The following is a 25,322-nucleotide window of genomic DNA, read 5'->3' as shown; positions in this document are numbered from 1 at the left end:
TCTAGTTCTAGGGCAAATAGTTTTGGTAGAAGATGAAAACTGAAACTTCTTTTTCTATTTTTTTTACGGTACTTTTTTTTTAATACAAAAATATTAACATAAAATGGTTTTGTTTTTAAAAAATAAAGATTCTATTTTTCTTTAATGAAAAAAGATTTGAAAATAAATCTTTAAAATTTTTATTTTAAAAATAAATTTTATTTGGGAGTAAATCTTATTTTTGGTGCAAAATAAAAAAATTCATTTTTTTTTATTTTACGATTTTTTTAAAAAAATAATATATTATCTGACGTGGAATTTTTAAAAAAAATATAAATGATTTTTTTCCACGTGTACAAGTCACGTCAGCATATGTGCATAGTCACATGTCCTGCTGTACACCCAGGGGGCAAATTGAGGGAATCTATGTTTTGCAGGGGGGTAAACAGAAAAAAAAATCTACACAGGGGGGTAAACGAAAATTCGCTTATTTTTCAGGGGGATAAATGATCATTTACCCAAAAATAAAAACAAAATATATTCACAATATAGTATAATGGTTAATTATATATATTAAGGTACATTGTTTCAAAAAAAGTTATAGTAAGGTACGTACCTATGAATTGATTAAAAAAATATTATGTTTTAGCCTTCATATTTGAAAATAGATAATAAGGTAACGTTAAAACATACTATATACATAAGATTTTAAAAGAACCAACGTTAAAACGTGTATTTACTTATTTTATTTTAAATTCTAATGATAATAAATTATAAAAGGTAAATGTGGATTTTAGTTAAAATAATAAGGGTAAAAGAGGAAGAAAAAATGAAAAACTAGAAGCTATAAGCTCAGAAGTTAATTGAAATAGCTTCTGAAAAAGAAACTATAAGTCAGTAAAATAAGTTATAAGCTCTTTCTAAAAAGACTATTACCAAACAGGTCTTTTTGCTTATAAGTCATAAGAGAAAAGCTAAAAGCTAGCTTTTTTAGGTTGCCAAATAGACTCTTAATGTAACATAATCATTTAATGAAAGTTTGACTATGAACACTAATTTATATTTTTTATTTTTTATGTAACAATGAATTCTAGTTGAGAGACTCGAGTGTACTTCTTTATATCTACTATATAAGAAAAGAAAGTACATATGAAATTCCTAATTTGCCCCTTTTTCATTTTTTGACACATAATCATTTCAGGGTTATTTTGTGTCTTTATTAAAAAAAGTTAGTAGAAAAATGCTAAAAAATTTCTTAGTAGGAATTGAACCCTTAACTTTTTAGTTACACTTCTTATTAGATTTACCACTAAGCCATATAAATTAATTTGTTATATTTTTGGAACCAACATATAATCAACATGAGTTAAGTTAAAAGAAGAAAGGGGAAGTGTTTATTTATTTTTTCTTTTGGTTTTTTTTTTTACAATATAGAGGTACATGGTATTGTTTCCATTTATTTATGATATTTTATTTGAGTCCAACCCTTTCTTTAGTGTAATTTTATCATTTATTGTTTATGTTTCGTTATTTTAGATTCACTCAACTTGAATTATGGACTTCAATCCAATATTTAATTAAGTTAATTTTTAATTTGTAGTTCAACTCAATAAATTTAATTAATTTAATACAAGAATATGGTGGGAGAAAAACTGAAAAACTCCCGTAAAAAATGGTGAGACAAAAACAATAAAAATTGTCAGTTACCTCAAGATGATTATTCTCTACAGTTGCGCGTGAATGATACATTTAGTTTATAAAAAAAACAGTAAAAATTAAATACAAAGTTGAAAATAGTTGAAAAATAAATGACATTTTTTAGAAGTTTTTTTTTTTAAAGATTTTTTGTTTTTGATATAAGGACTAATATTTTTTTTAACAAACCAAAATGAGATATATTAACATAGAAAACCTCCCCAACACAAGACGTATCGAGGTAGACTACAAAAGTTTACAAAGAGTCAGAGAAACAAAACCATAAACAAATCACACAAGAAAGATATGACTTTCGTTCTTATGAGATTTTTCTATGCGGAAGAAAATTATTGGAGAAAAAAAAGGACTAAAATATTATGTTGCCTATTTTTTTTTTAATAATTTTACGGGTTATATTCAAATTAATACGGGAATCTAATTTTTATGGATATATCTACGGGTCTTATATTTTTACTCATATATTAGTAAAGTTGTTTATTTTTTTTTATAATTTTACGAGTTATAGTCATATATTAATATGGGGACATAATCTTTCGTGTGAATTCTACGGGACCTATGTTTTTCTTTTTTTAAAGACTAACAACAAACAATATTCATTTATTCAAGTAAGTAGAGTACGTGTGAATCTGCACTGAATCTGAATCGAAGCAAATCTGCAAATCTGAACAAAACAAACATTGTACTACAACGGAATTAAACCGGACACCGTACCAAGACGTGAACTCAAGACAAAAAAACTCTGCACTAAGACGGGATTAAAACAACATCAGACAAAAACAACAAAAGAAAACTCAAATGAAACATAAGAATGTGTGAAAAATCACTTATTTAAATAAAAAAAATATAATAAAACAATAAAAAAGGAGTGATTTTAGATCAAAATTGATCCAAAATCACCCCTCTTTGAAAGATGAACAAGAATAAAAAGCAAAAAGTAGGGTTTACTATGTTGTTGTTGTGAGGCGGCTATGAAAAAGCAAAAAGTGGCATATATTTTTCCTCTTATTAATAAGATTTCATGTTCTTTAATAATTTATGTAGGACTATATATATTTATACTCATCAATTAATAAGATAACCTTTTTTTTTTATTTGTACGAGACTTATAATTTTAATCATATATTAATAAAGTTGTTTATTTTTTTTATAATTTTACGGATTATACTAGATCAAATATTAATACAATGACCTAATTATTTTGTTCATTTTTACGAGCCATGTATTTTTTTTATTAATATATTAATAAGGTTGCTCATTCTTGACATATATTTATACTCATGCATTAACAGAAGGATATAATCTTTTGTGTGATTTATGCGGTGCCTGTGTTTTTTTTTTTTTAACAAACTAAAATGAATTTTATTATTAATAATGAGTCCTGATTGGCACAAGGTGTGGCAAACAAAACAATAACAGTTTATACCATACACGTACGCAGGGCCTATGTTTTTACTCTTATTAATAAAATTTACAGTTTTTAACTATTTTTTGTGAACTTATATTTATACTCATATATTAATATACGATAACCTGATCTTCTGTGTGGTTTATGCGGGACCTATGTTTTTTACTCATATTAATACGATTAATATGTTTGTCCGTTCTTTTATAACATATACGGAACCTATAAAATACTCATATATTAATATGGAAACTTTTTTTTGTGATTTCTACGGAGCTTATACTTTTATTTATATATTAATTAAGTTGCCTATTTTGTTTTACAATTTTATAGGGTTATACTCATATTTAATATGGTGACCTAATTATTTTGATGATTTTTGTGAGACCTATATTTTCACTAACATATTAACAAGGTTACCTATTTTTTAATAATTTTAAAAGGATATATTTATACTCATATATTTAATACAGGGACCTAATTTTTTGGTGGTTTTTACAAGGCCTATGTTTTTACTAATATATTAATAAGGTAACCTATTTTTCCATAATTTCTACATTATCATTTATATTCAAATATTAATACGGAGATATAAGGTTTTTTTGTGATAGTTTTACCATTGTTCTTTTTCTATTTTTTTTACCAAATATTATATCTTTCTTTTTTCTAATCTTTTAATCTACTTCCCAATAAATTACTATTTTATGTTATCAAGTGAAGTTTTCAATTTTTTACTATTTTTTTTAGACCTATATTTATAATTATATATTAATACTAGATCCTAATCTTTTGTGTGATTTCTGGGGACCTATGTGTTTTTTTTTTGGTACATGGGGACCTATGTGTTTTACTCATATTAATAAGTTTGCTCATTCTTTTATAACATCTGCGGGACCTATATTTAAACTCATATATTAATATGGAAACTTTTTTATTTGTGTGGTTTCTACGGGACTTATACTTTTAATTATATATTAATTAAGTTGTTTGAAACAAAAATAAAATAAAAATTAAGTTGTCTATTTTTTTTTACAATTTTTCTGGTTATACTCATATTTAATACGATGACCTAATTATTTTGATGACTGTTGCGAGACCTATCCTATATTTTCACTAACATTTTAATATGATTGCCTATTTTTTAATAATTTTTACGGGACTATATTTATACTCATATATTAATACATGGACATAAGTTTTTTTTGTGATTTTTCAACACATGTTTTTACTAATATATTAATAAGGTAGCCTATTTTTTTTCTTCATAATTTCTATATTATCTATATTTATATTCCTAAATTAATACGGAGACCTAAAGTTTTTTTGTGATGGTTTTACCATTGTTCTTTTTCTATTTTTTTTACCAAATATTATATCCTTTCATCTTACCAAGTGAGGAGCGGCAACGCCGCGACTCCCGTGCGGACGCACGGGTGTCCTGCTAGTTTGTTAGGAATTCAGATCGGGAGTAGTTATAACCACTTGTTTATTTTTGTAGTTAATTAATATTAATTTATATAATAAAATAACGTGTTTAAACTAAATTATCTATGAGTCGACTTCGGTTATTCATACACCTTACCGTTTGACCCTACTTATTTTCTATTTTTTTACTTCTCCTTAAAATAAATAGAGAAGTAGAAAATTTTATTTGACCCTATTTCTCCTTAAAAGAATTAAAGAAATAAAGTAAAAAAGTAGAAAATAAGGAGAAGTTAAACATAATTTTTTACCTCTTCACTACTTTTAAGGAGAAGAAAAAAAGTGAAAAATAAGTAGGGTCAAACGGATTGACTTGAATGATTAAAAGTAACCGAAGTCGACTCAAATGGTAAGGTGTATGAGTGGTTAAAGAATAAGCGAATTATTTATTTCATAAGATGTTCTCAAATAAATTCTTAAGAAAAAAACGAAAAAAAATTTAATATATTATGTACAAAAAAATATTATACCAAAAAAAATTTAGTTTTCCAAATATATAGCACTAATTAATTTTATTGAAAAAATAATAGTAACCCTTAAAATACCAAATGGACAGTTAAATAGAAACGCGAAATCCAACGTAAATGGACAATTAAAAAAATGGAGGGAGTATCATATTTCAATTTGGTAATTTTATTTTAAAATTCGACAATTTGTTTTATTATTTAAATGAAAGAGTTTTATTGTATGGGATTGCCAATTAGTGATCCAATATAGTACTAGTTATTATTTATTTTTTTGGTACAAATGCTAAAGAAAGAAACAAAAACCATAACAGAGTAAAAAGGAAAAAAAAAAGAAAAAAAAAAAAGAAAACTAGTGACAATAGTACTGCGTCGTGTTTGATTTGCTAAAAAATAAAGAACTGGACAGGACAACTTTAGTTGTACTGTGTTTGATTTCAAAACTGTTCATGGGAGTGAACAAATTGGAGACCAAGGGACCGGACAAAAACCTAGATTCTTGTCCCCACTGAACCACGGTACAACTTTTTGTCCTCTGCACAAGTTGTCTAAAATACCAAAATAATCTTTTGTCCACCAAACATCGTACAAAGACAAAATTTGTTCAACACCTTAAACTTTGTCTTGTACTGTTTATGTCTTGTATTGTTCTGTCCAGCACTTATACTTTGCATATCAAGTCGTCCATTTCTTCCGGTGGGGTATTCCAAATCTTCAATTTCATATTATTACTTGAGCCAAATTTTGCTAGAAATCTACACAAGCATTGTCTTCTCTTAGAGTATGAGACAAATTCCCAATCCAAGTTCAAATACTCTTTAATGTTAGCAACCACAAGAGCATAAAAGTGGAATCTATTCATAGGCTTTGAAATGAGATCAATTGCTATTTTGAAATCTGAGTAACAACAAATGTAGGTGCAACCATAAAAAGAGGTAATTTTGTATTGAAAATAACATTTTTATACTCCTTCACGTCCTTATTATAAGAAAAAATTTATCTTTTATGTTTATAGAATGTTTGATGTATATGGTCCATATTATTAATTAAATACATCAAATATTTTATAAATTTATTATAATAAGAACCGGATGAAGTATTTTAAAAAGATAAAAAAAAATAACAACATAAATTTCAAGACTGTTATACGGGTTTGTGTTTCCTCTATTTACTATTACTCCATTGTTGTCCATTTAGGGTGCGTTTGATTTGTAAAACAGCAAGGACTTGACATAACGACATATGACAGAACAAGATAATACATGTTAAGATAAAACTATACTGGAGAGAGATAGATAATAATATTTTTATATTCGAAAAAAAATGGGTATTTTCAATTTTTTTATACTTGTATTGTGGACAAAAAGTTGTCTTGTGGTTCAGCAAGGAACAAAAAAAAAAATTTTTTGTCATGTCTGTTTCTACCTAATTTGTTCAGTCCCATAACCAATTTCAAATCAAACAGAGTGCAACAAAATTTGTTCCTGTTTTTTAGCAGATCAAACGCACAAAGAGAAATAAATACAAGTGAAAATTAACGAGATTCACTAATTAGTGGACCCACTTTTAATGGGTCTATAAATTTTCAGATGTGTCTTTCTCTCCTAAATGGAGAACAAATAAAGGTGTAGTAAATGAAGGAAACTCATATTCCTATTATTTTTTTTATTTTTTTTAAGGAAGCCCCTTTTTTTGATTTATTTTTTGGTACATAAAGCCCCATTTTTAATACAGTACTATATTATAAGTTGGGAATTCTCCATTTTAAATTATTTATTTCCATTATTAAATTTTTTAAATATTTTAGAATGCATAAAAGGGATTTGACTTCATTTAATGTCACACTTTATATTTATATACTCCACTCGGATTAATTGATCCTAAAATCGGATACCGAATTTTTGAAGAAGAAAAAATACATTTATATTTACAAAATTATATAATACTGTAAAAATAATAATAAAGAAAATAGAAATAATTAAAAATTTGAGAAAAACTAACATGTACCCTTAAAATACTTGTTAGCGTAGGAGTACTATAAAAGGAAATTTGACAATGAACTTGTGCATTTCATAATTTTATAAGTTAAATATTATTTATTTCAGGATAAAATTACCATTTGAAATAACCTGCCCCACCCTAAAATTTTTTCTGTCAAAACAAAGAAATAATTAAAAATTGAGAGGTGCCAACTCCTATATCCTTAGGGTCTGTTTGGTTCGGCGTAAATGGAGGGGAGGGGAGGGGAGGTGAGGGGATATTTTTAATTATTTGTGTTTGGTTCAATTTTTAAGAGGGAAGGGGAGGGGAGTGGAGGTGAGCAAAATCCCTCCAAATCCAACTTTTTGCTTCCCCCCGATTTGGGGGGATTTGGAGGGGAGGGGAGGGAAGCTCATTAAAATTTTATTAAATTGTCATAATTATCCTCAATTATTTTTATTAATTCCAACATTATCCTTATTATTCTTGATTTATTTTACACTAGTTTTCTTCTTCTCGGTGTCACTGCTACTCATCTTCGCGTCTCTGCTACTCAGTTTGCTTTCATGTTTTCTTCTTTATGTTTCATAATTTTTAATTCCCTGCATCACCTGTTTTTATATATATTGTATACATTCATATTTTTACTTGTTTATTTCCATTGGTTCATCACGTTCTAGTTTTATTTTTTTTTTGTATATTACTCCTTTTTTTTTCTGTATCAAAAAATGTTCTTTGAGTTGAACTACAATTCATTGATTTGCACCAATGAATTGTAGTTCAACTCATGTGTGCTATTGTTTATTGTTATGTTCGGATGCCACGTAAAATTTTAAGGATAAAAAGGTAAATTAATTTTAAAGTCCCTCCCCTCCCTTTGCAAACCAAACATATATTTAACTAAAATTCTTCCCTCCCCTCCCCTCTCCCTCTTTTGAACCAAACAGATATTTAATTGAAATATTTCCCTCCCCTCCCCTCCCTTCTAGGGTTGGGAATAGGCCAGGCGGCCTACAGGGGCCTTCGGCCTGGCCTGTATAAGCCTGGCCTGGCCTGGCCTGATTATTAAAAATGCCAGGCTTAGGCTTTGAAAACGGCCTGTTTACATAAATAGGCCAGGCTTAGGCTTCTAAAAAGGCCTACGAAGCCTGATAGGCCGGCCTGTTTATAATAATTATTATTTATATAATATTATTATTTATATCTTATAAAAAAAATATTATTTATAATAATTATTATTTTTCGTAATCGTATTTGTTATTTTATTAGTGTTTAATTATTGTGTTAATCATATTATTAGCTTTTTCTTAATGTTGTAGAAATTATAAAAATTTAAATGTGAACTTTTTAAGGCCTGTTTAGCCTATTTAAAAAAACTATATAGAGGAGCTTTAATGTAACACAGGCTTTTAAACAGGCTACAAGGCCAGGCCAGGCTTTTAAAAGGCTCAGGCCAGGCCAAAAAAATTAACATTTGATAGGCCGCAGGCCAGGCTCAGGCCTGAAATAAAATCGTAGGCCAGGCTCAGGCCTGTCAAGGCCTGACCTGGCCTGGCCTGTTCCCAACCCTACTCCCTTCCCCCTCCCCTTCATTAAAATCCCTCCTCCCCTCCGTTGAACCAAACATACCCTTAATCGCGTGGGTAGCTGATAGCCGTAAATTGCTCCCATAAATTGCACATGTCATGAACGACGTAAGTGCTTGCATCACTGAATATTGGTCAAACAATATTTTTTGACAATAGTCAAACAGTTCTACTTTTACTATTTATTACTATTTACTACTACTGCAGCATAAAAAAGTATACCTATCTGACAATATATATATGCAAAAATTAATTTTTTAAGTTCATTGCATATTTAATGTATATGTTCTATAATATAGACCAGATACATTAAATATGAAATGAACTTATAAAAGTGACTTTTGCTTATATATTGTCACGGATGAAGTAATTATTAATTTAAGTTTTTACAATTTTACGATATAATATTTCTACATTTTATGTTTTCACACATGCCGTTAACATTTTCTGAAAGTTAAAGTATAATATCATCTTCGTCCTTAAATATAAGACTCATTTAAAAAAATTATGAAGATAAGAAATTGATTGTAAGATTAAATTTAATGATAATTGATATTTTTACAATTTTATCTTTCAAGAGAGAGAATGAATTGTTGTTTTCTTCAAAGTATTTAATACAAATTAAGGATGCACTATTATTAAAAGTGTACTCCTCCGTCTCATATTATAAGCAAAAAAAAAAATCACTTTTTCATGTCCCAAATTATAAGAAAAGAAAAACAACTTTTGTCATTTTCAAGATTTACTTTTACTTATTTTCATAAAATTAATTGTAAATTACATTTAATTTACTTTCTCTATTCTTTTCTCAATAATCAATAACCAATAAAAAATCTTTTTACTCTTCCCATTAAACTTATTTCAAGAAAAATACAAAAAATCATACTTCAAATTATCATATTTCACTTTTCTTAATAAATGTGAAATTTTTCTTTTGCTTATACTGTGGGACGGAGAGAGTGTGTCGGTAAAGAAATAATTAATGTCCTTAAAAATTAAAAGATGTATTATAATTAAGGAAACAAATATAGTAATATGACATTGAACTTTGTGCAGTCAACGCCTCAAAAATCTAAAAAGTATTATTTTCAATTTAAAAATTTCCTTTTTTGATTTCCTTAACCAGTGCCCCGGGGGCACCAGTTAGCATAACCCTTATAATTATAAGGGACAAAGAAAAATCACAAAAAAATCTTATAATTAGGGATGAAGATAGTAGTCTTGTAGACTTATAACTCCCTTTGCCTAAAAAAGAAAGTCGTTTAAATTTTTTGCACACATAATAAGTGAAATATAATTAAGTTGTCAAAAGAAGTAATATTTTTATCGGAGTATCCTATAAGTTATTGGTTGGGTTATTTGGAAGCGAAATGACAAACAAGGGAATAGGCCAAAGATATCTATCATCTCATTCACATCGGAGAAACGGTCCGAGCTTTCCTTTCAACTCGTGTAGCGAGGTCCTCTTCTTGCTTTTGTCTCCTAGCATTCTACTGGATAGCTCCTACCCTTCCTTTATCTTCTCGTCGTGGTCAATGCCGGTTGAACTTCAGCAGAGACCTTAACAATAGAACATGTGCATAAAGTAATAATTAGATGGTACAATTGAAAAATATTGCATTAGAAAGTAAGATTGAGATTCATTTAGAAACAAAATTTTATTCTTAAAGTGACACTTATTTTAAGACAAAATGAGTATATAGTATAAGCCTAAACAATGATGTAGGACCAGCCTAACACAAAATAAGATCTGAAGCAAACTCTAGAATGAAGCTATTAAAATGTTATAGTCATTTGAATTCTTGTTGAATCGTAAATTGTTATCTCATTTTTATAAAAAAAATTCAAAGGCTTTGTATTTTTCTGTGAGACTCTTTTTCTATTGTGGACTAATGGAATTACTAGTATGACATGTTAGTGACATTTTTTTTCCGATTTTGAAAAGGCTAAAACACCTTGCTTGGATTGTCTTATTTTTTGTTCGGTCCTACAATGAAGCTAACTTTTACAAAAATTAAACAAAAGAAATGATATTTTGATCGATTTTGACATTGAAATCATATAACAATATTCTAAAATATCAATGGTGGGTCGATATAAATCAATTAGATATAGGGGTTCGAAAGATAGCTAATGAGTATTCAGTTAAAGGAATCTATAAGAAGATCATGGAGACTCACACAAGTTTGACGAATCTATTGTGGTTGAAGACTTAGAATAAATCAATCCCATCAAAAGTTCAATATCTTGTTTGGAGGCTTTTTCAAAATAAAACAGCTACAAAAGATAATTTGAGTAAGAGATATGTCATCGGTCAAGGATCTTTATTGTGTTGTAGTGGGTGTGGGATTGAGGAATCGGTCTTCCATCTATTTTTTGAATATCCAATTTTTGAAAGTATCTGGTACTATGTTTCTAATTGGATGAGTATCTCAACGACATTGCATAAAGAAGGGATGGATCATTTAGAGCAATTTTAAGGTCTTATCGGAAGTGGAAGAGCATTCATTGAGAAAGTTAGGGTGATATGGTTCGCTTACATCTAGTACATATGGAGGTCAAGAAAAGAGAAGTTGTTCAAAAATAAAGAAATTAAATTGATTAATATGGTTGAATATATGAAAAGATGGTCTTGGAGTTGGTTAAAAGTTAAATCAAATAGCATAGACTATAATTTTACTCTTTGGTATTTGAATCCTAGAGCTTGTCTTGGTTGTGTCGACCAATAAATTTTATGTGGGCCCTCGTTATTTAGCTAAGAGAAGATATTCTTTGGTGTGGGTACAATCTTCACCTTATCTTTATTTATGCGGGCTCTTTGTCTTGGATTTGGCTTATGCCATATCAGTCCACTTAGCTGTGATTTTTAGAGAAACAAAATGGTATTGGAAGTGGAATGTGTTTCTACTTTTTAGAGTGGCTTAGAAGAGATCATATCAAGGAAAGGTAATTGAGTTTTTGGTATCTTTTTGGTAGAATCTCAAAATCTTTGTCTAGATATGGTTCTGGATTTGAAGTCTATGCATCGTCACATTTCTCTTCAATTGTTTGGATGCTCTCTAGTCACTTGAAGTGAGATCCCAAAAGATCCAGATTACTCAATCTAAATTCAGATATTTCTGCTAATTTATTACTTACAGTTACTGCTTATTACTCTATCTATTTTATGTTAGGCATTTTATTTGAGTTTTGTATAGTTATTATTAAAATAAACATTAATTGTGTTGATTTAGTGATAAAATGAGTTTCATTTACTTAATACTCTTATTAATAATAGTAGTTTTTTTTTGTGGTGATTTATTAAGAGTATATTAGTAGAAAAATTAGTAATAAATATTGCAATGATATTCTAAAGGGACATATAATTTGAAACATTCAATATTTACAAAGATGACACTTAGAATGAGGGTAAATTCTAATATGGATCACTTCATCAAGTGGTCCATGGTGGACCAGTCATGAATAACATTATAACAAATATGAAATTTACAAAATCCACCGTTGGATTGAAAGTTTATATCATATAGATCATCCATAGAAAAATTTAGAAAAATTGAAAATCATTTGATATGTTATTGAGACAAATTAAGATTAACGGTTTATTAAATAACGTAAATCTTGACGGGTCTCAATAACCTATCAAATAATTTTCAAAAAATTTTAAAAAATTTATGGATGATCTATACGATATAAACTTTCAATCCAATAGTAAATTTCGTAAAATTCATAATCGGTAGATCACTTGTCCACGGTGGACCACTTGTGAAGGTAGTCTACCGTAGCATCAGCCTAGAATGAGATAGGGAGAATAATTTTTTTTATTATTGTAATTTATTTTTCTCATACCATTAATGAAGATCGGCTTTATAAGTAAATCATAATTTCTCTCTTTCCCATATAAAATATAAAATTAATTATATTTCTTTATTCATGTGTTGTTAAAGTGACATATACTTTAAAACAGAGAGGATATCTTTTTGGCCCTAGGTATGATCAATATATGAATTGATCCTTGATGTTAGTGACAACCAAGAAACACCATGACATTTATAATTATACATAACTGCGTAATGACTTCATTTAAATAATTCAAAATGACTTCAAGGATCTATCTCTATGTATATATGGCATATGTTTGTGTGTGTCCGTACCATGGATACATAATTAATATTATCAATTTTACACTATTTTGTGATAAAACAACAAAACTAAAATGGAAAATTACAATTTTAAAACACTTTTTCTTCATAAATCTTCATCTTGTTCTTTCGGTTAAAGCGAATCCACAATATTTCACATTTTACAAGATAAAAAGAAGATTTTTGTCGCGTTGTGATGCATCGACTTTGAGACTAGTATCTAATAAAGGTGGAAGTGGAAGTAAGTTGTGGATTTAGTATCCAACAATGATTGGTGGAGGAGGTGAAGCATATGAAGAACCAAAGTGAGGGGGAAGCACAATATCATCATCTCCTGGAGGTGGTGCATAAACAGGAGGAGATGGAGAGTAGACCGGTGGTGGTGGTGAGAAAACTGGCGGTGGTGGAGACTGAACAGGCGGGGGGTGGAGAGTGAACTAGTGGAGGAGGAGAGTGAACAGATGGTGGTGGGGATCCAATCGGGGTGGTGGATGGGAGGACGAGGAGGAGAATGTACTGGTGGAGGTGGGGAGCAAGGTTTTAAATTGCGGACCGCATCACTTGATGCGGCCGCAATATTGCGGATGCGGTAGGCACTGCAACCGCATCGGACCGCAATTGCGGTGTGAACTCAAATCACAAGTGATGCCGCATCGCAACCGCAACGCAACGGCGTTTTTCCGCAACGCAACGGCGTTTTGACCGCATTTACCGCAACAGTCATTTATGCCCCAAATCAAGGAAAAAAGGTAAAACTAAAATCAGAGAATCTTAGAATCAATTTCAGAAAACACAAGAAAACAAACGAAAAGTAAAAAAACAGAACAAAACAGAGGAAAGGCAAAAAAACAGAACAAAACAAACGAAAGGGAATCAGAATAAACTTACTTTTTTTCCTTTAAGTCAATTCAATTCATTTTAGAATCTCCTTTTCCTGTAAATCATAGACTTGGTGCTGCTGTGAAGAGTTGCAATTTTATCGTTCCTCTGATTGTGTCCTCCCTTCCTTTCCTCTTTCCAATCGGTCTCATATGCTATGTGATATCTCTCAAGGTATGATATTGTTATTGTTAACTACTTATTCAAGTCTGTTCTTTCCTATTTCTGGCTTTTTGGGTGTTATTTGAAAATTTGATTTCTAATTCTAGGTTTTGTGTTTCTTTGGGTGTTTGTGTGAGTGGGTGAGAATGAGATGATTCAGATAAATAGCAGGAGAGAGTGAGGAAGGAGATAGAGAAGAGAAAATTTGGGATTTGTGGTTTTGAGAGTGAGGAAGAGATAGGTTCTGAGAGAGAGTGAGGAAGAGATACGGAAGAGTTCTCCAGAACGCTCTCCAGAACGCAAGAACAGAGAGAATGAATTTTTTGTTTTTTTTTTAATAATAAATAGAAAGGTTTAATTATTATAATAATTATAATTATTTTATTTTAGTGGGGGTGGGGGGAAGAATGAAAGTGAAGAAAAAATTGGGGGCGAAACAAAAATATAGTGGGGGAAAGAATGGAAGTGGAGTAAAAATTGGTAGTGAGCTACATTTAGTACAAAGACGAGGAATAGATTGAAGTATAGAAAGTTACATAAACTTGTCTTCACACATTACAACATGAAGTTGAAAATGAGACAAGAAATGAGGAGAAGTCAAGAAGAAATAGAAACAAGTTTTGATCCTATAAATCTTAACTATATATTTCAAGAAGATCCTTTATCTGAATGGATAGAAGAGAGAGAAAATTCATTATTGGATGGAGTTCAAAATGCAGAATGGTTGCATATAGAAGATACAGATGATGAGATTGTGGAAGTTGATGATGATAACAATGGATCAAATGATGGTGGTTTAAGTCCACCAAGCGGTAACAGTGGTAATGAGGGTGGTAATGAAGAAGCTGGCGAAGGTGGTGGTGGTGGTGGTGGTGGTGGTGGTGATGATGAAGAAGATGCACCAGAAGACCATGATCCATACGGTGAAACACCACCTATTTATAGGCGTTATAGAAATTTGACTGATATGGATTGTTCTGATGGTTCACTACTTAACAGTGGAGGAGATGTGTCACATTCTAGATCAAGAAGAGGTAAAAGGAAACAAAATGTTCCACTTGAAGATTCTTCTTCTTCTAGTATTGCTCAAAGTTTTAGTGACTTTGGGATTGGTGATTCTTCTCAAAATAGTCAACAATCTTATCCGCCTATTTATCAATATCCTTATTTCAACTCATATAACCAATATGCAAGTGATCAAGCTCCTTCCAACTACCAACAAGCAATGAATTACCAAGATCCTTATTATGAACAATCAAGTGGTGGATTTTTTGGTTATGTCTTTGGGCAAGGAGCTACACAAGATGATAGCCAGAGTGAAAGTACAAGTAATGCTCATCCACGTCATTCCACCATGTGGTAAAAAATATCATGTAAGTTATATTTTAAAAAATTTAAATTTATATTCAGTTAATTTTTATGATGGGAAATATAAATACTCTTGAGTTATTAAGATATTTGATTATTAATTTTTCTTTCTTTTTTTTTGCAGCGAAGACCATATATTTATATGGAGACAAATATGATGTTGCTTTTCAAAGTCAAAATTGCAACTTAGTGCATTTATCTATTTGTGATGTATTAATTGTATTAGTATTTGCATAAACAATTATGAATGTTATTTATGTTAATGTTTCTTCCATTCGAGTCAAGGTTATATTATTCATAAATAAGACATAATGTCTTAAAAATGAATTAAAATTGACATAGAATTATAAGTAAAAGATATATAAGGAATTACAATCATTATAGTATTTTTTTGTGTTTGTGCGGATAAAAAATTATTTCACGCTGCAACGGCCGCAATTGCATCGCAGTGTCTGCATTAGCCGCAATCGCAACACCTGCAACCACAACCGCATCCACGACCGCAACCGCAATTTAAAACCTTGGTGGGGAGTGAACTGAGGGAGGAGGTGAATGAACAAAAGGTTTGCTTATAACAACATTGCAATCATTTGATGTCTTTTGTTTTGGTCTGTCAGGTACACAAATATAACTATCATCTCACCAATGCTTGCAGGAATACACCCACTAAAATGGTTATTGGCCAAAACAACAACTTGCAGGAGAATTTCCCAAATTATCTGGAATTGAAGCTTTTGGTATCTTTTTGGTTGAATTTCAAAATTCTTGTCTAGATATGGCTCTGGATTTGAAGTTTATACATCATCATATTTGTCTTCAGTCGTCTGAATGCTCTCTAGTGACTTAGAGCGATCCCAAGAGATCCAAATTACTCATTTGAGTTTTGCATAGTTATTATTAAAATAATCATTACTTGTGTTGACTTTAATGATAAAACGACTTTCATTTACTTAATACTCTTATTAATAGTTTTTTTTTTGTTGTGGTGATTTATTAAGAGTATATTAGTAAACCATAATTTCTCTATTTCCTATATAAAATATAAAAATAACTATATTTCTTTATTGATGTGTCGTTGATAAAGCGACATATATTTTAAAACAGGTAGAATATGATAAAAAAAAAACAGGTAGAATATCTTTTTGGCTGAATTGGTCCTTGGTGTGATTGACAACCAAGAAGCGTGATGACATTTATAATTTACTTCTAATATATTAAAATTGATTACCACCAAACTTATTGATTTATCCTTATTAATTTTAACCACATTGCAAATTAGAAATAAAAAAAACAAAACTCTATAAAAATAAAATAAAAACATAAACAATATTTTCATAAAAAATAAACATTAAACAATATTTCTACAAAGTTTACTACTAACCAATAATAATAATATAATAAAGGTAATTAGTATCGAGCTTACAAAATTACCCTAAATATTCATAATAAAATGTATGATTTTTTATTAAAAATATACACGGGATCATTATTTGTCACTGAAACATAAAAAATTGAATAAATAAATTTACACGAAAAAAACACGGTAATTCTACTTATATTTTAACAATACTATATAACAAATTTTTAAATATTTAATTTTAAATAAATTTTCTACTTTTGGCAAACTTAAATATCTAATAAAAGTCAACCGACCTTATACATAACTTTGTAAGAATGACTTCATTTAAATAATTCAAAATGACTTCAAGGCTCTATCTCTATGTATATATGTCATGTGTTTGTGTACATGTGTGTGTCCATAACGTATATTATACATGGGTAATATTATCAATTTTACACTATTGTGCGATAAAACAAAAAACATAAATGATAAATTACAATTTTAAAGCACTATTTTCTCATGAAATCTTCATCTTGTTCTTTCAGGTAAAGTGAATCCACAATAATTCTCATTTCACAAGATAAAAAGGAAATTCTTGTTGCGTTGTGATGCATCGATTTTGAGACTAATATCTAATAAAGGTGGAAGTAAGTTGTGGATTTAGTATCCAGCAATGATTGGTGGAGGGGGTGAAGCATACGAAGAACCAAAGTGAGGGGGAAGAACAATATCATCATCTCCTGGAGGTGGTGCATAAACAGGAGGTGGTGATGCAGTAGGTGGAGGTGGAGAGTAGACCGGTGGTGGCGGTGAGAAAATTGGTGGTGGTGGAGACTGAACAGGCGGGGGTGGAGAGTGAACTGGCGGAGGAGGAGAGTGAACAGGTGGTGGTGGGGAGTAAACAGGTGGTGGTGGGGATCTAATCGGGGGTGGTGGAGAGTGGATGGGAGGAGGAGGAGAATGTACCGGTGGAGGTGGGGAGTGAACTGGTGGAGGAGGTGAATTAACAGGAGGTGGTGGGGAGTGTACCGGTGGAGGTGGTGAATGAACAGGAGGTGGTGGTGAGTGAACTAGTGGCGGTGGTGGTGAGAGGACTGGTGGTGGCGGGGATTGAATTGGTGGGGGAGGAGATCTTGTATTCTTTGTTTTAGGTGCTTGTCTGATAGGACCCTCATCTTCTTCAGATGGTTCTGCTTGAGGTGTGGGAGGGGTTTGTGGTGGTTTTGGTTTTGGCTTATCACTTGATGGTGGATTGGATGGTGATGACGGAGTTGGAGTTTGTTTTGGCTGTGGCTTTGGTGTAGGCTTCTCACTTGGTGGTGGATTGGACGGGGTTGGAGTTGGTTTTGGTTGTGGCTTTGGTGTAGGCTTCTCACTTGGGGGTGGATTGGATGGAGTTGGAGTTGGTTTGGGTTGTGGCTTTGGTGTAGGCTTCTCATTTGGTGTGGGATTGGATGGTGATGGGGTTGGTTTGGATTGTGGCTTCTCACTTGGTGTTGAAGGTGTAGGTGTTGGCTTTGGATTTGGTGTTGACGGTGTTGGCTTTGGTGAAGATTTGGAAGGTGTAGGTGTTGGCTTTGGTGTTGATGGTGTTGGCTTTGGTGAGGGGTTGGAAGGTGTAGGTGTAGGTTTGGGTTGTGGCTTTGAGGGAGATGGGGTAGGTTGTGGTTGTGGCTTTGGCACCGAAGGCGTTGGGTTCTCGCTTGGAGGATTTGAAGGAGTTGAAGGTTTTGGCTCTGGCTTTGGAACATAAGGTGTTGGTGTTTGATGTTGATCACTTGGTGGGGAATGTGAGTGAGATTGGCTACCTTTAGTACATTGTGCCTTGCTACAATCAACAGGTTTGCTTATAACAACATTGCAATCATTTGCTGTCTTTTGTTTTGGTCTGTCAGGTACACAATTATAACTATCATCCAACAAAATGTCTTTTCCAGGAGGCACACAACCTTCTTCCTCACCATTGAAATAGTTATTTGAGAATGTAAAGTTCCCCAAATTAGACAAACTACAGATATTTTTTGGAACAAAACCTGTTAGTTTGTTATGTGCAATAGACAAAATTTCCACTTTCTTGAGTCCCTTACATGTCTTTGGCAACATACCGACAAACAAATTTTGACTCACGTCAAAAACAGTGACTTGTTCAAGCTTTCCCATTTCTGAAGGCAAACAACCGGTGAGATTGTTGTTGATTAAAACAATTTCATTCAATGTATGTTTCATCTCACCGATGCTTCCAGGAATACACCCACTAAGATGGTTATTGGCCAAAACAACAACTGATGCAGGAGAATTTCCCAAATTATCTGGAATTGTTGATGTGAATCTATTGTTATTCATAAATATAGCGTCGAGTGGTTTATTGAAAAGCTCGGAAGGAATTTCTCCTTCAAATTCATTGTACCTGATATCAAGGTATTTGATATCAGGAATTGAAAGAACAGGTGTAGGAAATCTTCCAACAAAGCGATTGTTACTAATATCCATCTCGTACAAAAGCTTTAACCTGGAGAAGCTTTTTGGGATAATACCGCAAAATCTATTTGTGTTTATATGAAAAAGAGCAAGATCAGTCAACAAACCAAACTCTGAAGGAATATAACCTGCAATGTCTGCATTATTAAGATCAATTCCAGCTACAACTTGAACTTTTGAATCATTAAGAGAAGGTGCACAAAAAATTCCCTGGTAAGAACATACATCAGGACCCACCCAATTCATCGTAACATTTGATGGGTCTGAATAAATTGCATTTTTCCATGCTTGAAGTGCTATGTAAGCACTTTTGATTCCAGGATGAGGAAAAGTTAAATTTGTTGTATAGTTATCTGCGAAATTTTCAGGTAAATCCTCGCTTTCTTGAAGGTGTAACAATTGACGACGGGCAATAAAAGAAGCTTCTTCATGTGAAAGTGCATGGGATAAAATTGATGTTGATGAAAAGAAGACAAATGAGAACAAGAGAAAGCAGCCTGGGGCTTGCATTTTGTGAAGACGCCACCTTGGTATACACTCCAAGGTTGCTTATAGAGAGGTAATTAAGAAGGAAGGGGGAAGAAGATAAATTAAGAAGGGATATAATTATCTTGAGAGACAGAAGAATGAAATGTGTGTATTAAGCCATATATGAGAGGCTATGCAAATATTTCTGAATAATCCACAATAGGAATAACCTTTATACAAAATGTTGGTGACATAAAATTAGAACATGTTTTCTTTGTCTCAAATTCTCAACCCATTGTCGTGTCTCTAATTTTAGAGGGTTGTTTCAACCATGGTTTTCACTGCCTTAATTTGGCAATTAAAGTTTCCTTGCCTAAATTTGCGATTCATGTAGTATCTCTCAGAGTTAACAACCATTTGTCTAGTTAGTGGTTAATATATCTACGTATAAAATAAAACCTATGATGTTTAGTTAGTGGTTAATATATCTACCTAGAAAATAAAACCTACGATTAATTCCATTAATTTCATTCCAATCACAATCATTTAGATATTGTTTTAATTTTCTATATTTGGAAGAGTGTTCCACAAACACTTCAATAATTCATTTTTTATACTTTCCTCTCTAGTCCCTATGTGGATCACCAATAAATATTCTTCAATAAGGATAATTTTGCTGGGTCACATTATCCGAATTTGATCATAGCTGAAGAAATTTCTTAATGCCATCTTGGGGAATGTTATCCTGCGAGAATGAGAGAGAAAGTCCCTCAACAAAGGTTTAAGGATGGATTTTATCCTCCATTTCCTTCTGAGACTTCATTTCTCAACATTTTATTAACATCTATGTGTATATTCAAGTATTTTATATATTTATTTATATTTTTAAACAATGAGTATAAATTTTATTTATATGTGATGTTTCAACTAATTTAATAGAAAATAATAGAAATTTGACGGATCTCTACAAAAACTGCAGATCTTCGAGGATGGAGATGGAAAATAGTACTCCTTGAAGCGGAGAATGTTGATGAGAATGCAAAATATTTTAGATAGTAGAAATAAGAGTAGGAAAGCACTTCCCGCTCAATCTCCATATCTCTTATTCTAATGAATTATAACGAGTGAACATGAGAATTTGATAGCAGTTTAGTAATGTTAAAAGAAAGGATTTAAAAAAAAACACATAATTTATATTTGTTTAATAACACTGTTTGGGGCATAACTTGAGACTACTTTTTCTATTTTTCATCGAGTGAAATCTAAACAAAGTACATTGAAAATCACTTTTGAAGTACATATACAAAAAATTGAATCTCATATCTAGATTCAGTTCTGCAAAATTAATGAATAATGAGAAATTCAACAAGTCTCAAAACTAATTGAATCTCACTTTTGTAAAATTAATTTTATTGCAAAGATTTTAATGAATAATGAGAAATCCAACAAGTCTCAAAGAAGAGCATTTGTTTAACTGCTACATATCATCCCAAGCACACATGCTGGATTATAGCATATCATTTTCTGATGGACAAAATTTTCTAATGAATTGCAGCCAACATTCTATGACAAGAAAAATTGATGATAAACGTGTTAAAATCAAAATATTGAAAAACTGCAATTTATAAAATAATTATCTTAATGGAATTTAAAGAAACTACATGGCTGCTGCCAAAAGAAGCAGACAGTGGAGCACAACTCTAGTCAGAAAATAGTTATGTAGGATTCTATCATATTAGGTCACAACTTTCTCACGCCGAAGGTCTCTGACATGCAGCAAACAGTTGCCAACTTATAAAAGCCATCACCAGGGATGTGAAGAGCTCAAAACCTACAACTTTGGGAAGATGCCACCCCAATCCACGTCTTAAATAGCTGCAGAAGATACGGTTTAGCAAACATTACACTACAGTAAATGACACATAAAAAGTCCAAGTCATTATTTTCAAATTAATTACTACTACCAAGCAATATATCTAATAGATCAGTGTTTTTTTCTGAAACAACGGGTCTTTTTATCATAATGGACCATTTATACAGGGGAATGAAAAGGCGAATGATATTTGGCAACAGTCTCAGAGGAAAGAGAGGTAGAAATTGGTGTTTTCAATTGAAGCTAGTGTTGTTGTCAATAGCAGATAGCGTAAAATAGTGGTTTGTTCAAATTCCGCTACGAGCATCGCATCACACTATTTGACAACACTTTGTGCTAAATAGCGTATCGCGGAACAATAGTGATTTGTTCAAATTCCGCTACACTATGTCGCTATAGCCGCTATTTGACAGCACTGATTGAAGCTTTTGTGCTTGGTTTAGCTTCAAAATATTGGTTTAGAAAAGAAAACACCGTTAAAATTAAAATGAGATCAATGCATTTTATCATCAACATCATAACAGTAAGTGTAATGAGTCAGTCAGTAAAGACCTTGTGATAGATGGCATGGTAGCTACAATCACAGCAGACAAGTATATAATTGGAATGAGGGTCTTGGGTTTATTCTTTCGAAGCCACATCAAAGATCCCAGTCCGGCGAGGGATATGCTCAAAACCTGTAGAAATACAAGTGGATAAACTTTTAAAATTATAGATAATACATATATGACAAGCTGCAAACAACATTGACAAACTGCTGCATCATTTCAATTAATGTTGAATTATAAAAAGAACCACTGTAGGAAATATTATAGATCAAACTCTATAGTTTGACTTGGCAGCCACAAAACATTATCTGTGAGAAAGAAAAAAAAAGGACTTTTAACTTAACAACGTACCAAATTTGCATTAGCCTCTAAGCCCTGTAAGATGTACTCCCAAGTAAATTCTAATCCTCTAGCACCCACCCAAAGAGGAGCCAACCTATGCAGTACAGAATCAGCAAATGCCCAGCCTGCCACAAGAAAAGTGACACCAAAAAGTGAAGATCAGAGAAGCAGAATAAGTAATAACACAAGATACACCAAAGGCTGATCAAGGAAGGAGAACATCACATCCAAGATGCACATAAATATAAAACTACTTTTCAATTAAAACGAAATAATGTATAGTGTATCTATCATATACATATTACATACCAAGTCCAACTGCTTGAAATTTATGATTTTGAGAGATATTTCTGTGAGTCAGCTGGGTTAAGGCAAAATATAGCCCAGCAACATCAATAAAACCTATTAAGGCCTTCAAAAATTCCTGAAGAATAAAGCCATTTGTTATTATTCAAGAAAGCAGGTATAATAAAAAATGGATTTCTATAAGAATAAATGGAAATCGACTCCTAAAAGCAGATGAAGCCCATTATTATTTCTCAAAATAGAAGCAAAACAACAATGGAAGGTGCCTTGAACCAACTACCCTGAAAGCTTAAACGTTAGGTGAAAACACAGCAATCACTTATATTTTATCTCTATTAGGTCCACTCACACAATAGCCCTTTGAGCTTTATGCATGAATAATGCACATGCCCGTCTACTTATCTAGTTATCCTGAAATTTAAGCTTTTATTCTAATAATAGGAACGACAACGACCAAACACCGGAATCTAGACTACTTTGTTAAAGAAGTTCTATATCATAACCGAAATATACAAAAGGCTTAAGCTTTTAGACGAAGACATGTTGGCAATTTTATGTTATATCTGTAACATAAACAAAATATGACACCAGTAGAGATACTGCAGACTCTTAAAGGGGTTTGCTTCTTCCAATCCGGTGGCTCCAATTCCTTACCAAATGATTGGCTACATTCCCTCTCTCCCTATCCCTGCTTTAAATCATTATCTCTAATCTAGCAGGATATATAAATATATCTTCCTCACTCCTCTATCCACTGCTGCCACATATCTAGACAGTTACAAAAAAAAATCCCCAACAAATATTCCCTTTTACCTCACCTCTTCCACCCACTGCCAATCAATTTATTTATCATCACAAAGGATCAAATAATTGGAGGGTGTCTATCATTGCAATATACTTGACAAGCTCAATCTTAGAGGACAACCGGTATCACCTTAGTTTGGTCATACTATTCAGTACCTACCTATTATGCAGGGATACCCTCAGTTTGGCAGGGTAAAAAACATAAAATGTTCATTATTTCTGAGCCTACGTAGACAAGAACCTCACTCCTTTTCGTTCAAACAGTGATTTATATGAAGCACGAACACCGGACACGACACAGATAATGACACGTCGACACCGATAATAATTATAGAAAATGACAAAATTAAGTGTAATCATACGTTTCAGTGTCGTGTCTGACATGGGACACAGCTAATCTGAGGAGTGTTTGTGCTTCATATCAAATAATAAGCAATTCACAAAAGTCCGTAACACGAATGAGATCATTTTCACTATCCCTTCACCTTATAATATAGGAAAAACTATGAATTGAGCAATAATGAACAGAATTTAGAAAAATAGATATTACATAGTAGCTACCTGATATGGATCAAAGCTATCACTCTCAGATACCTTGAGAAAAGTAGCAAGACAAACAAGCTGGCAAAGAATGGAAATAAAAAGAGTTAGAAAAATGAAGAGGAATTAGGGTTTGAGATGTAAAAAAGAATAGAGTGAAATTAGCAACCTTGACTAATGCTGTAGCTAGATAAACAACTGCGGCTTTGACGGAAGTACCGAGTGTATCATACTCGGATCTGCATAAATTGAAATTGAAAGTATTAACAGATGATAGTTAAATTGGGGGAGTGAAAATTGAAATTAAAATGGAAGAGAGTGGAAAAAGAATAGATCTAAAGGAGAATGAGAAAGTTACAAGGGTGTGGCGGAGTAGTAGACGGCGTGAGGGCCGAAGGTTAGGATAGCGCAGTTAAAGAAGTGAAACACCGTCATCTGATCTCTTTTCCGATTCAACCAACACTAGGAGTGAGTGTACTACAGACGACAAACACAAGAACACGCTCACTTCCACTTCACCTTCTCTTTTTCAACTCACAAACCAGTGAAACCAACTCTCTATATTGTTTTACAGAGTTTTTTTTTTTTTTTTTTACAAAATATATAGTTTTGAAGGGATTAATTAATAATACTCCATTTTTTTAGTTAGTTTCTACCTACATCTATCAAATTTCAATGTATCCGTATATTAGGTCAAATAATTACTAAATTATATGAATCAAAACATTATTTGTTGACTATTATATTTCATAAATGATAATTTCATAAGAAAAAACACGAGTTCAATGTTTTATAAGCATTATGCTAACTTTTTTACATTTTTTCATAAAAAAATTCAAAAAAATATAAAATTTTATTTGTTTTTATTGGTTGTCGAATAAATACCTCCAAATTATTAAGGATTGGTGTATGTTTCACGGTTAAATTTTCAAAAGATCATTCTAACTAGTAAGCTTTTATTTTCAAAAATCGTGTAAACATGAATACCAAAGTCGTGAAACTACACAAGCATTTGATTAAAAGCTTATATGAGTGTGTTTGGTAAGTCCAATAAGCTAGCTTATAGTTTATTGGACAAGCTTATAAGCTTGTTTGATAAAAATGGAAGTGTTTGATAACAAGTTTATCTAAGTAGTTTGTAGCCTTTTTTGAGATGCTATTTCAAGTAGTATATGAACTTATAACTTATAATTTTTACATTTTATTCCATATTTATCCTTATTATTTTTTAAAAAATTATAATGCTACCCGTTAACCATGTACTTTAAAATCATTTTGTACTTACAACAACTAAATTTGTCAAACACTTTAATTTTATTCTACGAGATTTTCGACTATAAGCTAACTTTTCAGGTATAAGCTAGTTTGTAGCTATTGACTAGCTTCTAGCTTATTTTTACCAAACTTATTTTTTTTTATTAATTTCATTTTTATTTAATCCATTTAGAAAAAACTATTATATTT

The 25,322-nt window shown here is 31.5% G+C and overlaps 2 protein-coding genes across 2 annotated transcripts; both read right to left on the bottom strand.

Moving 5' to 3' along the window:
* Window positions 1-16,494: 16,494 nt before the first annotated feature.
* On the bottom strand, window positions 16,495-20,622 carry LOC123913854 (pollen-specific leucine-rich repeat extensin-like protein 1). Its single transcript, XM_045964744.1, has one exon. It carries the CDS (start codon window positions 19,485-19,487, stop codon window positions 17,160-17,162), a length of 2,328 nt encoding a protein of 775 aa, XP_045820700.1. The 5' UTR covers window positions 19,488-20,622; the 3' UTR covers window positions 16,495-17,159.
* A 244-nt stretch (window positions 20,623-20,866) lies between these two features.
* Window positions 20,867-24,427, bottom strand: LOC123913856 (transmembrane protein 147). Its single transcript, XM_045964745.1, has 7 exons — window positions 24,217-24,427; window positions 24,028-24,097; window positions 23,880-23,939; window positions 22,518-22,632; window positions 22,218-22,333; window positions 21,871-21,995; window positions 20,867-21,320 (listed from the first exon to the last, which is right to left on the bottom strand). The coding sequence occupies exons 1-7, from the start codon at window positions 24,291-24,293 to the stop codon at window positions 21,197-21,199; spliced, it is 687 nt and encodes a 228-aa protein (XP_045820701.1). The 5' UTR covers window positions 24,294-24,427; the 3' UTR covers window positions 20,867-21,196.
* Window positions 24,428-25,322: the final 895 nt, after the last annotated feature.

The sequence above is a fragment of the Trifolium pratense genome, linkage group LG3, assembly GCF_020283565.1.
Source record: "Trifolium pratense cultivar HEN17-A07 linkage group LG3, ARS_RC_1.1, whole genome shotgun sequence".
NCBI classification, from domain to species: Eukaryota; Viridiplantae; Streptophyta; class Magnoliopsida; order Fabales; family Fabaceae; genus Trifolium; species Trifolium pratense.
The sequence above is the reverse complement of the archived record's forward strand: the minus strand, read 5'-3'. Positions and strand labels throughout refer to the sequence as shown.